General features: G+C 42.0%; 1 protein-coding gene across 1 annotated transcript in view; it reads left to right on the top strand.

Annotated features, from left to right (window-relative positions):
* eipr1 (EARP complex and GARP complex interacting protein 1) overlaps window positions 1-14,758 on the top strand; it is a 71,641-nt gene extending 56,883 nt beyond the window's left edge. The window contains exons 8-9 of the mRNA XM_054796048.1: window positions 2,156-2,323; window positions 4,661-14,758. Of these exons, the coding sequence (XP_054652023.1) occupies window positions 2,156-2,323; window positions 4,661-4,835 (343 nt within the window). The 3' untranslated portion in view covers window positions 4,836-14,758. The remainder of the gene's footprint in view (window positions 1-2,155; window positions 2,324-4,660) is intronic.
* Window positions 14,759-15,721: the final 963 nt, after the last annotated feature.

Raw genomic sequence — 15,721 nt, 5'->3', positions numbered from 1 at the left:
ACATGCACAGAGAAAAGAAGAAAGAGGCGGAAAAGGCGCTCACAACCTGAGTGATCGAAGGATAAACAGAAACGGGTTGAGCCAGTGTCAGCGTAGAAAAGAATTGGATTAGAAGAGACTTGAAAGGAAACAGCGGGAAAGGAGAATTTATGATAATGATCATCAACACATACTGTAGGGGCTCAACTGCAATGTAGCAAACGTTCTTTTGAAGCAACTGAAAACATGTGCATATTTTGTTCTGAACCCTACTGTGAGAATGCTGCGTTTTCTGCATGATTTGTGTGGGCAGGAGGGTGTGAAACGGAGGTGGAAAAATAGCCCTTTCATGTGCCTTATTTGTGTGCTCTCCCTTGTACTTATGGATTTAAAAGAAGTGGATCAGAGTTTTCTCACACACACCATCTAGAACGGGGTCAGCAACCTTTACTATCAAAAGAGCCATTTTTCCCCCTCTTCCACTAAAGAAAAACAGTCTGGAGCAGCAAAACAGCACACTGCTTTTATCTTTCGGAATTTTACCCATTATAATAACAGAATTGAAGAAACGGAAATGCGATGTGCACGTGTACCAGCTACCTGGTGGGGTTGTGATAGAACGTATATGTGGTCGCCGGTTCAAGCTTTGGCGTGGGCAGGACTGTTGCGGGGATTACCACTGTTACACATGCTGGCTTACTTTCAAATGAATTACTGTACTACGTTCAGAAAATGTTGAGTGCTTGTTTTGAACATGTTTGTGTTGTTTACTAATACAGATAAGCCAGCGTCACTGGCAAAGAAGATAAAGGAATCTGTCCGTGCAGAATTCAACTATTTTCTACTGAGATGTTTCGTTTTTGGGATATATTCATGGTTATCTTACTGCGGGTGTGAGAAGACATCTCTCTCACGTCTCACCGAATGTAGGCAAGAACACACCAGCTCACCCTCCTTTTCCTTTGCTCAGCCAATCACCAGTCAGAACTCAGCTATGATGCTTTCATGACCTTACTGATAGTCGGGTATTTTAACTCTTGTAAAAAAAAATTGCATTTTCCCCACTCAGGTGTTAAAAATATATAAAACAAGGAGGCTACCAACCCCTGATCTAGCATTTGCACATTCATTTCTTCGATGCTGGTTTCCTCACCTGCATGGATCTTTTTCCACGTAATATATGCACACATACACATTTATTATGTTGAAAAATGGTTTCTAATTTATTGAAGTCTCCGTTTGGGAAACTAGGGACTCTTCCTAGAGGTGGTTGCTCAGCCAAATTGAACAATCAGGGAAAACAGGTTTTTGTCAGAGAGGGAACCAAGAACTTGATGGAAATGGCAGGAATCCACAGAAGGAACACCAGGAACTCCATATTTTCTTCTGTTTTCAGTTCCTGAACATAATAACGAGGGATGGGAACATCCCTCGCCATTATCTTATTATTAAAAACGGTTCTTATTAAAAACGGACTCACTGATCTCAACTAGTTTGCAGTCAAATTGATCTGCTCAATAGAACAATGGCATCAAATCAGAATATTATCAAATAATTCATTGTTAATTTTTCCCTATCATTGATCAAGGTGTTTTCCAGGGTATAAATTGCATCAGTGAAAAAAAATCTGTCATGTAAAGGAAATAAGCGTATACAGTATAAGTCACACTGTACTATTGTATGTATTTCACAAATTGCAAGACCAAGTACAGACATTTAACCTGGAAAGGCAAACTAACTACACAATAGCACACAAATAACATAACATAACATAACATAACAAGCCAGCGAGTCCAACAAGCAAGTTATCGGTAAGCAACTTCACCAAGCTCCCAATCTCATTCCACATCACGGAATCCATTGAATTCTTTGTCCTCGAGGCACTAGGCTGGAGTACGCTGTCACGCCTGTCGACGGTAATGTTAACTCCTTGGTTCTTCTAAGTCACTATGAATTAACAATTTAAAATAAATGAAATTAGATGTTGATACATTAGTCACACCTAGATATAAGTTGCAGGACCAACCAAACTATAAAAAAGTGTGACTTATTGGTAAGAAAAATGCCCATCCCAAGTAATAACTATATCGTTGTAGCATACTTGGCCTTTTTCAGTGGTTGTTCTCAGCTAGTTTTTGTTCTTTGATGAATGCTAAATTGTTATGTTTGATCCAAGGGTGTGGAGCGTCCGCTACAACCACAGCCACGACCAGCTGGTGTTGACCGCCAGCAGTGACAGTCGCCTCATCCTGTCCAATATGGTGTCCATCTCTTCTGAGCCATTTGGCCACTTGGTGGACGACGAGGAGCTCAGCGAAGGGGAGGACAACCACCAGGATGAAAAGTAGGAGATGAAGTCTGAAGATGTTTCTGTTTTTATCTTTACATTTTTGCTTAAATGCTGTCGACAGGTTGTTGTTGGCTTTACAAAATACCACCTTTATTGTACTTGGTGGATATTAAGTTATGTTTGTTTTCTAAGGGTGTCCCCATACAACTTTTTCACTTCTGATCTGATACAATGTTAATCTAATATCAGCACAAATGTTAAAATATTTTGTAGTGTGGGATGTTAGAAAATGCTTCATCGAGTGATGTTACTCAAACAGAGAACAGTAATCAGACCCATTTACTTCTTTAAGCATATTGGGTATAGTTGTATCCGCAATGTAATGGCGGCTGGGCATGACTTAGCAACGTTCCAGGTGCTCAATTAAGCCGAGTTCACTTTACTCACCACGAGTCGTATTAAACTTTGGGTTCTGTGCCACCACGGGAAACTTGTGCAAGATAAGTTTTGCACTCAGCTTCAATATCTTTTTCAGACTCTTAACGAAAAATAGACAAGGCCGACATCACTCCGACTCCATGCTTAACTTACACAACAGCACAAGCTGTTGCTGTGTTCACGTAGGCGCTGTCCGGGTGGAGTCTCGAATCGACTGCTTGTATCGTAGTGCCAATATCGGATATTTTAGATGCAGGCTGATATAATCCGGTACTCGTGTTTTTGCTGATATGGGCCCGATATCAATATCGGCTCAGTACACCCCTTTTATTGTCATCCGGGGCGTCTCATCTGAAGGCTACATACAGTACCAAGATAATGTGCTTAAAATCGCATGCTCAAAATTGTGACTGGATTGCAAGAAAATAAATTCAAAGAAAAAAGAAAAAACATAGCTTTTGACCTCATCTGATGTAATTACCCATAGTGTACCCAATCCTCGATGCTTCCACGTCCCTCTCTAGTATTTCTGTACTAGCAGCTCTTAACTCAATGACAGACCCTCACCTACAATTGTCAACCCTTCATAATGGCATATTTGCTGGAGCAGTGAGTTGTTAACCCTCTTCTATGGACAGTCCAGTCCACACTAACTGCAGAACTTCTATTCTCTGACGATGAGTCATCCCAGGCATTTCCAAAAATAGAGCTATTGCTTTATGCCTTGAGAGCTAGACTTTGGTTAGTGATAGATGGTTGACTATGTCTGCCTCAAGTAATATTTTTTGGCCATGTTGAATGCATTGACTGATTGTGTTTCCCAAGATATACTGAGGCACACATTCCAGCAACATGACTGTTAGTGGTTGTGTATTTAAAGTGTCTTAACTATACTGTAAATACATGATATGATGACAAAGTTTTTTAGCATCTGAATATGATTAGGAAATAAAATAAATCTGTCAGCTCCTCTTTAATTAATGCTATTAAAATACAAGTGTATTATACAGAATACTTTATCGAAGAGATGCAACGATTAATCAATTATCCAATTAATCTGCAACTATTTTGGAATTCGATTAATTGTTCTTTGCTTTAATATCCTTTAATATCCCAATATGCTTTGAGTTCAGCCTTCAAATATTTTTTAATTTCCCTTGTCATCCAAGAAAGCAGAGCTGTTATCTTTGTGTTTTAGGCAAAACAAGATATTCACAGCTTTGACTTTGGAAAACAGTGATCAACATTTTTGCGGACCAAACCACTAACTGTGTTTGGTTCCTATGGACTTGGTCCGTGTAGGGCCTAACGCGAATAATCAAAACAACAAGAATTCATTGACTGAGAAAATAATGGTTAGTTGCAGCCCTACTCTGTGGTGATATAGCAACTTCTATATGTTTATATTCACTTGTTTTGGTGTATTCTTAGTATAAAAGTACCTCACGTGTACAGTGCTGTGGAGTTCTTTAGTTTGACACATTTGTCCTGAACCACTGAAGCAGGAACGCAGCAAGGATCTGTCCTTGATGATAATTAATTATCCATTTGATTGTTAGCGATATTAAAGGAACATGAGTGTGAAGCTCCATAATAATGCCTAAAATATCAATCAGAAAGGGCGTGGTAACAAGAGTCAGACATTATAACCATTATTAGCTATCAATTTTTTTTTTTTAATTTGAACTAATTTGAAGTATGAAACCCAACTGCACCATAGACATTTTCTCTTACTGTATGTGCACACCTACACACCGAAAATAAGCTTTTAATATGCTACTAACATGTCAAAAATGAGTTTTCGTCAGCTCATTCACTTACTGCTTGCCATAATATGCAAGGTTCTCAATGATTTCTAGCATCAAATGATGATAATTACAGTATTGCCAGAACTGCACATGCTGTTTTGGACCTCAGCTCGCCTATTTTTCCTGTGTGTCATGTTCTTTGCAGGAGCAAGGAGCCTCTGAAGGACAGTGTAGTTTCCACCTATGAGGAGCATGAGGACAGCGTATACGCAGCTGAATGGTCATCTGCCGATCCGTGGCTCTTTGCGTCGCTCAGCTACGACGGGCGCCTCGTTATCAACAGGGTCCCCCGTGCCCTCAAATACCGGATACTGTTGTGAGGGAACCTGTATGTGAGACAAAGAGATGTTCAAACATTTTTGCTTTTACACCCATCAACTGCTGTAAAAGCCACACTAAAGGATGTTGCTGCAAAAACTGTAAGTACTGTAAATACAGTAAATGTCCCTAATACTGCAAACTAAGCATTCTTGGTGACTGTTAAGTTATTGTGCTTCTTTAACATCATCTTGTAAAAATGTCAACATAGGCCGACACAATCCTGTCGTGCATCCTCATCATATTTGTCCTTCAGATCTAACAATACTGTACAGAATTAGAAATGACAATGAATGACCTTAAAATGTTTAATATAATTAACGCATGCGCATCATGACGAGGCACACCTCTGTTATGACGGTGGGCGGAGGCGCAGTGCAGCGTCCCCCAGTGTCGCACTGAATCTGACACTATTTTAGAACTTGATTCTGATCTAACACGTCGACAGAAATGCAATTCCAACTCATTATATTCCCAAAAACGGCTTTATTATGCGTGTATGTGTGCTCTAAATAAGCACAAATGCAAAGAAAAACAGTAAGGGAAAATGATCATCACTCACTTGGTAACTCTTAATACAAAAGTACATTTGCTGCATTTAAAACATATCACTTCAAATTACGTGGTGTCTTTGAACACAACCCCTCATTTCTTTTCAACATTCAAATGTTCTGTTAAAATGAAAAAGACCAGTTGGCAAAGAGATTTTTCCGATTTTCAGACGTGTGGTATTTTTGTGTTTTGGATTAATACATACAAATATATATAATTGTGTCCTGTTTTTTGTCTGTCTGTTAGTAAAATACAGTAAAAATGGTGATTAATCATGATTAATTTAAAAACGGTGAATAATTTGATGACATTTTTTAATCATTTGACAGCCCTAATAAGTACATTTACTGTCTGTTAACTAGTGTAAATTGTTGTAAAGCGGTGTTGTGGGGCTGTCAGCAACAGTATTATATAGAAAACAACAGATATGTACGAGGTATGTCAGAAAAGGCGTCGTCCATTGCAAGTTATTGCCACAGGGTCAGACGATCCTGCGAGTCCGTCAGAAGAGGCGAGAGTTGTGGTGGGACAATGCGCCTGCTCTCAATGCCCTGAGCATCCGGTTCCCACTCACCCGACCTGGCTCCGTGTGATTTTTCTTTTTTCCTCTTTCCCAAGCTCAAGAGGGTCATGAAGATGGGCGTGACGATAGACCTCCACAATATTCCGCAAGAACCCTTGTTGGAGCGCGTGCAGGCATGGCAGAAAAGGCTGGGAATGTGTTTGGACTCCAGGGTTAGACTTCCAAGAGGAAAACATAGAGTTTGGATAAAGCATATAGTTTGGATTTAACTTACGGTGGCACCTTTTGGGAGCGTCATTAACCCATTGCAGACACCCAAAACTTGTAAGACACAACACATTTTATAGACAAGAATTATAGTTTTACATGCCGAAAATGATGCAAAAATCATTTAAAATGACAAAGGAATGGACACCTGAATATTTAAAATGACTTTTTTCTTCTTCTTTTTTTAACATGATATATGAAATGGAGAAATGAACATTTTACCTGTTGTGGACATCGTTGGCAAAGTTTGGAGGCACATTTGTTTGCACTTTCAAACTCGCCATGCCTGACGACGCTGTGTACGCCTGTTCTTTTTTTTTTTTTTTTTATTTTCGAACCAGCCTCTGCTTGCTTTAAATTCATCAGCAGACTCACTCGTTGCAGGCATTTCAGGTAGATCCTCATGCAGCAGCCTCGCATTGTCTCCCGCTAGAGCCCGCTAGCCGTTGATCCAGATCAGCTGCGACTTCTGAACACCTTCCACGGTTTGTGGTCTCTGGTTTGTTAACACTCCTACTCCTTTTGCAACATTTGCTCACTTGATTACGTTGTTATTCTTCAGGATGGTACTTATCGTTGATGAAGGCTTCCTGTACATCCTGCCGAGATCGGCGACATGGACGCCATCTTTGAACATTGCAATGACTTCTTTCTTGAATTCAAAACAAAACAAACTAAGCACAAACACAACGGTTTTATTATTGCACGCTAACCAAGCGGGTGAACGCAATCCAAGACAAAATTTTTGCCTAAATTTTGGATGTTAACCGAAAAATGCGCTAACTGGGGCGGATGTTAACCGAGGTACCACTGTGTATCTTTTGTGACACCAGTCCTTGAACTTTTCTGACACACAAACAAGCAAGCTCCCAATGGGCACTTTGTCATAAATGTATACCACAGCCACGTTTTGCTTGGGTTATTTAATCCCATGCTGGTTTTGTAAATGTACCCTTTCACAATTGTTATAGTAACTTCATTTTCATAGAGAGACATTTCATCAACAAAAATCCCCCAAAATACAAATTCTTTTGTATTTCATTGAGGGGAAAAAAGTATTTGATCCCACAGCAAACCGTGGCCGGAGTGCTGGACTCGGGCGCGTTCCCCACCCCACCTGGCCCCCGCTGGCCTGCACACACACTAAGCATTCGAGACACAGCCCGTTTGCTTGTTCCAGCACTTCTATTTTGCTCTTCTACTGCAGTTTCTCAAAATTTGTGAAATATTGTAATACTTATTTGGAGTGTTGGATTATTTATTTTGTGCAAGGTTGCCGCTGTCAATCACTTGCAAGAAGGCGATCACATTCATGAAATACATTTTATTTTGTTGTCATACTGCCGTTTCGCTTGACGTGTGGACTATTTTCACACTTGTATGGCGTCATTCTCATTATTTTTGTTGTGCCAGGTTCCCAAGTTGTCATAGCGTACATCTTGTTGTGGTTTTGGGGGTGACGTTCTAGAGGTGTGGTGGTGGCGACCTCAGTGATGGTCAGCAAGTTGGCAGACCATCATCGGATGAGGCTGGATTGTTGGGTTGATTCAAACTGTGGGCTACAGACAGGTGGAACCTTTTGAAAGACATCGGTTTCTGCTTCAGTAGGTCACAGCCCCTCTTGTAGACCAGCCAGGAATTAACGACGCACAGATCAAGGATGTATCAGAACTGGGGAATTCCGTGTACAGTATCTTTGGTTTGGCTAGGGTCTCGTACAGGTGTATCAGCATGTCAGAAAGATCAATTCCTTCCATGTTCTCAGTGTAGGCAGAGATGAGGCATTGCTCAAAAGGTTGACATATTTCTTGTCAAATCGTTTTCCTGCAATCACCCCTTCAGCACACCTGTAATCATTGGCTCAACGGCCCCCCTTCATCAGGTCTTTGTCTGCCATCAAGGCAGCTGCGCTAGTGTGGTTTGGTCGCACTGTACCAATGCCTTGACAGCATATGGGATGGTTACCAGACATTAGTAAATCGTACAGAGTGGTTCATCTGTATTCTGCATGGAAGTTTTGGGTCTGAAGGCTGAAAGTTAACACTTGAAAACTGGAGGTTTTTAACCAACATGAGTGTGGTGCCTTTGCCCAAATCAGGAGTGCAGCTACCGCCTTTTTGAGGGGTGTGCAGACACAATAAAGGCGCCACCCTTCCTTAATTTTGTAATTATTAAGGGTGTCACTATTTTCTCCCCAAAACGAGAAATCTCTCGAAAATCTGTCGCGCAAGAACAGGGCAGCCAGAAGCCAATCAGACTGTGAGTTATGGCATTGCTATTATAAATGATAAAAAGGTAATATGGACGTGGCAGTGCGCAAGGCATTAGCGGAAGCGCACATGAAGTGCTTTACACACACTTTCAACTCTGCAATCCAACCTACCTTGGTGGTCTCAGCGTCCGTGTCAGGGAGCGACGTGTGGCTGCTTCTTCCATCGGAGTTAAACAGCCGCTTGCTACTTGTTGATGTCCAAGCAGACACTGTAGTAAGTCTACACTTGATCAAAACACGTCAACAGTCGGACTTGCTTGCACCCTTAATCACCATTACCTGGGTGATAGCAGCGCTGGGTCTTCCAGGAGCAAGTGTCACACTATATGCACCATGTCGGCCACAGGAAGTGGCTCCCTCCACTCTGTACTCTGGTTCTGCTGACCTCCGGAGCGGCACCAGCTAATATGTGTCCGACATGAAGGCGTAATGTGGCGACCATAACTCCGCTTCATAAAACACCTCATACGTAGAGGAGATCCGTGGTGGCAATTTAGCTGCATGGACGCTATATTTAGCAAGTAGGGGTGTGCATTGAAAGTGAACGGCAGGAAGTGTTTCTTGCATCATGCAAAAGTGAATTATCCGCCACGCAGGATGTCCACCTCTGGCAGCACCTGCCTTCCTGGTGTCCAAAGTGTGGCCCACGGGCCATCTGTGGAATGTGGCTCTTTGTAGAAATAAAATAATAGACAGTATGAATCACCTTTGTGAAAACATATGTCACAAACGCTAATTCTGCCACTTTACAGAGTGAAAATAGTAGAATCCATCCATTTCTATACCGCTTCATCCTCATTAGGGTCGCGGGGGAATGCTGGAGCCTATCCCAGCGGACTTCGGGCGACAGGCGGGGTACACCCTGGACTGGTCGCCAGCCAATCACAGGGCAAAATAGTAGAATTCATTATTATTATTCTTATTATTATACATTGTCCTAACAGTGGTTTATTTGTTCTAAAAAAAATGTAAACAATAATAAAGTTTAGTGCCAATTTGTAAGCAATAAGCATTTCCAAACCCCCCCTGCATGGTTTTGCGACTCTGCTAAATAAAAAGGTTTGTTTGTCCAGTTTTTCATTGTACTTTTCTTAAAACCATTGCTGAAGTCCCGTCTCGTCTCATTCTCATGGACTCAATCTCATGTATCGTCTCATCTCACGAGTTGGGTGTCTCATGACACCCCTCGTAATTATTATTTATTCAATTTAAATATAATATTAAAATAATACATGTTTGTTGCAGTCTTTTAAGTTTCATAGGTGATCAGCTCGAAAAAAATCAAAATATAATGTATACGTTCTACGTAACTTGACGATTATTTAAAGTGAATTACATACATGAATAATATAATTCCAACTATAACGTATGACACGATTCAAATGAAAACACTCCGAGGCGTGCTCCAGGGTGGTGCGCACTGGGGTGCCCATAGTGTACGTGAGTGTGGCGAGTGGGAGAGGCGGCGAATCAGTGACGTACCTTATGCTGTTATTGATCATATCATTCACGCATGCACAAACAGCTGCTAAATCCACAAATACTCCAAATAATGTCCCTCCCCCCTCTAGCATGGTGCCCCTATGCATATGGTACATACCCACTTTTTGCGCCACTGGCCCAATAACAAATCTTGCCACAAAAATGCAAGATTTTAGTACTAATGGTTGGGGTTATACTATTTGAATAGTACCATTAAGAACTTGCAAGGAGTGATCACATCACAGTCATTCTGTGATGTGGCTGCGATGCGTGCGTGTGCGCCTGCACCTCTTCCAATCATGCCAAGTATGCGAGACTTCAGGTGTGAAGGGGGCCCAAGCATGGCATAATTACGTTTTGCCTTGCCTTTTAGTAAACAAGCCTCTCATGTCACATGTTTAAAAGATGAACGTAGGGCGAGAATGATGTAAGTATTGCGTAGAATACGGTCTGTTTTCGTGACCTCACGCGTTTATATGACAAGAGTAGGAGTAACTGTCGTGCAGATGTTACCCTCTGAGGGTGGAGGTGGACGTCGCAATGGGAAAAAATTCAAATAATGAGATTTCAGTCAATTATAGATGCAATATGAAGCCACTCTGGAAATGTGTGTGTGGTTGAACCTGTGAGCTTCAGGTTTCAGGTGATTATTCCTCGTGTGCGATTGAGTTGCATGGAGGAGATTCTGACCTGCTTGAAATGAAGATTATGCATTAACGCGCTTCTCTGCACAGTGGGTGGAGAGGGACAGACAAGGAGAAGAGAGTATCTGACAGCCAGAGAAGGGGAGTTAAGAGGTCTGCAGCTAACACCCATGGGAGGCGATGAGAGCAGCATGAAGATGTAGAGCTATGTTTGCATGAAGTGAAGGAGGGAAGCCTGGTCTACTGAGTGTTGTTCTCTCAGGGGATCATAGTGGGTTTAATGAATTCCACAACCATGTAGATCCAGCCCTTATATCGTGTTCTTTTGTGATTTTTGTTTTATTTCATAAACTCTATGACTCCTGAGTTGGTTTGGACTTGCTCAAGAACACTTTTGCTTGTGCAGAAAGTTCCTAATATGAGCCTGAAGACTTTCTTCCACCCACTGCATAGATGCTGTGGAGGACTGAAAAAAACAACAGTGCCAGGATTTACTGTGGAACCAAATATTCCTGTCGGAGAGAAAAAAAAAAGAAGTGAAATGTTAACCTATTTGCACCCAAACTGCAGTGTTGACTTTGTCAGGGCATTTCTCTGACTCTTAGCTCCGTGCCAGTGCAGCTCCTATATGAAACACGGTCTCATCACTTTTGATGTTAGCTGGGAGCGTGCAAGCAGAGCTGCTTAAGACTGACAAGCACCGTATAGTCTGGGTGGGAGGGCTCCTGTGTGCTGTAAGCTACTTATTGACGCTCGTATCGTTTCTGCAGAAGATAAACTATGGGGCAATCAGGGACTATTGGGCTATCTTTGACATTTTAGGGAGTGTGCATGGAGATTTGTCTAGGAAACCCCGACTTTACAGCATGTTTTTTGTTTCTGCTCTTTCTTTACTAGAGCCTGGGTATGGGCATCTCTCCCTTCTACCATCCTTGGGGTCAATTTGACCCAATTCAGTGTTTGTGACTCAAAAAATACTAGTTAACTTTTTATTTGTTGCATCATATTTCATGACTTTTCCTAATTTGACGCCGACTAGCGATTCAGCATAAAATTATCATGATATTTTTTCAATTTGCTAATCACATATTGCACGCATTGGTGTTCCTCTGCGTTCAGTTCGACCCGAGGCTGTTTGAGCTGTGACAAAACATGTCTTGTCTGTGTGCGACGCATGCGTGACCTCACATCCACACACCTGCAGGTGCAGAGTGGATACTTCTGAGTTGATACAGTCCAATATATAACGTAGTATTCACCAGGGTCCCCCCTTTCGGCTGCCACCCATCTCACGCTGCACGCGACCCCTTTGGCTGCTCCTAGGGGGTGGTGAACCCATTAGAGAGGGGACCCACAGCCGGGCCCCGATGGGTTCAGGCTCAGCCAACTGGCTTGGCTCCAAAGGGGGGCCCCGGTGATCTGCGTCCAAGCGAGGGAAAACTTTGTCCAACTTTGCCATTTTTCATTAGAGTCTGTTGAACTACACTTCGTCTGGTCTTTCCCCTTGGCCGTGTTCCTCTTTGGTTCTTCCACCTGGGCCATAAACATACCTGGCAACTTATGGGCCTAGGATCATTAGGACATACAAACTCCTCCATCATGGTAATGCTGAACAAGTCAAATCCATCATAGATACTTTAATGCTTTGCTGAATGAATGAATGAATGAATTTGACGGCAAAAATGGAGGCTTATATATCCAGGATCACCAGAAGATGATCGGACTTTTACAACAAAGTATCAGAGCTTTTCCTGGGGAAGGATAGGGTGCATGGACTTCATATGCAAAGAAAAGGTAAGACCACAAATGTTTTTCAGTGTATAAAAAAATAATAATAAATGGAACAACATTTTTAATGAAAGTGAACTATTCTTCTTTCATTATCCTTTTACCAAGCAACCTGTATTAACATAAAAAAAAAACCTCAATGGAGTCAGTGCCTCACCAGCCATGAACCTCACCACAAGTCACTGCAAAAAACCAAAATGAAACAATTAAATTCCAATGAACTGTACGACTAATAATGTTCAAAATGTGTGTACGTCGTATTTGTGTATTCATATTTACCGTGATTACCCCCACGTGAGTCATCCCAATGCTTTGAGGTCTTTAGGGTTTATTTCATGAATCAAACACCTTCTGTAAAGCAACACAAGGGTCTGACAAGCTCTTTGCCCCTGTTTTCGAAAACAATCATTGGCATTGGCCCGGGAGCCGATAGTCTTTCGTTTGGTCTGTCTGACCGACCTCCCTTTCTTCCAGGGTCAAAGAGACCACAATGGAGGCGCTATTGTGATGCAGCATACAGATCCAGAGTCATTGTCTGTTAATTAATGAACAAGCACATTGTGTGGATCCAGCATTATTTATGAGCCCTTGCCACTAACGCACACATAAGTACCTTTCAAAAGCTGTAATTGCGCTCATTTCTCATTTCCGGTGCTGACATCCACTCTAATGCGCTGGTGGCTGCCCTATGGAGGTACAATTGTTGGAATCGGACGTCAACGAATGAATTTGCAGCACAATTGTGTACAGTATATGTAAGCCGGACAATGAATACAGATGTAATAGGGGCACACTTGCTATTGACTTCCTTCGTATTTTTGCTTTATAAAATGGAGTGGAATGGTTGCAGGTGTTGGTTGAGTTTGTGAGTGCAGAACAGAACATGTACAAGTATGTGAGCCCGACTGACTAATGATGAAAGTGACGGGCAAGTCAATCAATGACGTCCGTGGGACACTGTGACAGTTTGGATGTGTTTGATCAATGGTGCGTAGCTTGGGGACATAGGGGTGGAGTAGAGGGGTTGTGGCAACACACAAACGTCTTTGTCAATCAAACGGCACCCCATGAAATCCATTGAAACCAATTTAGCCAAAACCGCAAAGCTCACAGCTCCGCGACGGCATAGGAAATTAGAGATAAACGTTTCTTTTTCTTGAGTACAGGGTGTCATGTCAAGAGTACGGCACAGTGGCGCTACCATTTACAAACATAACCCTTTAAGCGGCAAAGTCGCAAAATTGCGCCAAGCAACATTGCTGAATTTAACAAGGCATTTCAGCAAATGTGGTGCCTCATGGAGTTAGTAGTCAACGACATGCGATCAGAGGAGACGGGGGGCAGAAATAAAGAAAGTGGGGGACCTGAGACACACAACCATTCATAGCTACGGATGGAGTCTCCACTCAACCTAACATGCGTTGTTGGAATGTGGAAGGAAGCCAGAGTACACAGAGAATAGCCACGGGTTGAGTGTGCGGGTTCCGCGCGGGGGTGTTCCGACGGGGATTTGAATTGATTGCGGGGCCAACATGCCTTCCACTTGGCCACCGTGCAGATAACATCTCTTCTTGTGATGTTGGTTACGTCTTCACCGGTCTGAGCTTTTCAACGAGCATGAAGCAAATTACATGGATGGAACTTTTTTATTTCAAAATCTAAAATGTATTTAATTTAGGAAAACCTGTTGTCATAAACACTACCAGAATTCTTTTTTTGGCATGATTTGCATGGGAATTCACTAGTTTTTAGATTTATAGTCTCCATAAAAAGCGAGCAATATTTGCTTGAATCAAGTTGAATGATTTTACACATTTACGCAGATCGGTACGCTCTATGAAATTTGCTGGGCAGCTTTCACGTTGGTCCGAAATCAGCAAATCTTGAAGAAATGATTGCTTCAAGTGGGACTTTTTGACTGTCTTGAAATGTAGTTTTTGCAGCGTAGATATGTTTTCTGTGCGTGAGTCTGATCTTGAATTTAGAACCTTGCGATTGGCTGACTATGTTTTCTTAATATAAGGTTATTTTTCTCAACTGGAAATTGCTAGACAATATAATTTTTCTTTTTAGAAAAAAAATACGAAACGGTTGCTTAAAATTTTGCTTTTTTTACTTTCTTGAAATTCAGTTTTTGCATTGATTATACTTACAGTATATACGGTATATATTTTTCTGGGGCCGCACGGTGGTCTAGTGGTTACCATGTTGGCCAACACAGTAACAGTCTAGAGATCGGGTTCGATTCTCCCTTGAGCATTTCCCCCTGTGTGTGCGTGGGTTTTCTCCAGGTACTCCGGTTTCCTCCCACATTCCAAAAACATGCATGTTAGGTTAATTGAAGACTCTAAATTGTCCATAGGTATGAATGTGAGTGTGAATGGTTGTTTGTCTATATGTGCCCTGCCATTGGCTGGCCACCAGTCCAGGGTGTACCCCGCCTCTCGCCCGAAGTCAGCTGGGATAGACTTTGGCATTCCCCCGCGACCCTAATGACGAGAAGCGGTATAGAAAATGGATGGATGTATTTTTCTGTGAATTTCAGGGATACTGTGTTTGTGCCACCAAAATATGGCTTGTGTGATATGATTGGCCAGAGAGCTCAAGCTGAGGTTTAGTCATTCGTCTGTATTGGTCATCGAAAAAACGTTAAAACATTGCAGTTCTTAAGCATCCTGTGGATACTGTCGAATCTTTAAACACGATTTTATTTGTTGGGAAAACCAAAATAACTTATTTTCAGGGTTATTTGCTCAATTTTAACATTTCTGAACTAAACTAAACAAAAAGTAATTCCTCGTTCTAAAATGAAGGTTACGCTATAAAGCCAATGAGCAAATAGCCCTTCAAACTAGGGAAATCATCTAGCATGTCGACAAATAAGGTTTTAAATCTTGGCAAGTGGCACATAACTTGCAGTGCGGGTCTTCAAAAATAAAATGTAAGTCATGCTTCTATCATTATGAGTACCATGATGATGAAAAAATACATTCCAGATCTTTTTTTACCTGCAGTACGTTTCAAAATAAACCACAATAGTTGAATTGACATGTTGTGCATACACACAGTGTGATGTCATTGCCTGTTTTAACTCTTACGCAGACCCCTTTGCCGCATTTGTGCACTGATTCATGTGCACTAACAAACACGACACAGGACTGTGCGTGCGTGTGTGTGTGTGTGTGTGTGTGTGAGAGATCATGCGATGATGTCGTCCTCCTGTGACCCCTTGCCTGTTCTACTGTCTGGCTGCATGCTCACGCTCTCTCTCCCTCTGCTCCTTGCTTACTCGCGCACATCAGACATGTCATCCGCCGCGCAGCGCTGCGACACACTCAAGGGATCTGCCTGACCCAGATC

This window comes from Dunckerocampus dactyliophorus, chromosome 13 (assembly GCF_027744805.1).
Source record: "Dunckerocampus dactyliophorus isolate RoL2022-P2 chromosome 13, RoL_Ddac_1.1, whole genome shotgun sequence".
NCBI lineage: Eukaryota > Metazoa > Chordata > Actinopteri > Syngnathiformes > Syngnathidae > Dunckerocampus > Dunckerocampus dactyliophorus.
This window is presented reverse-complemented; position numbering and strand designations above follow the sequence as displayed.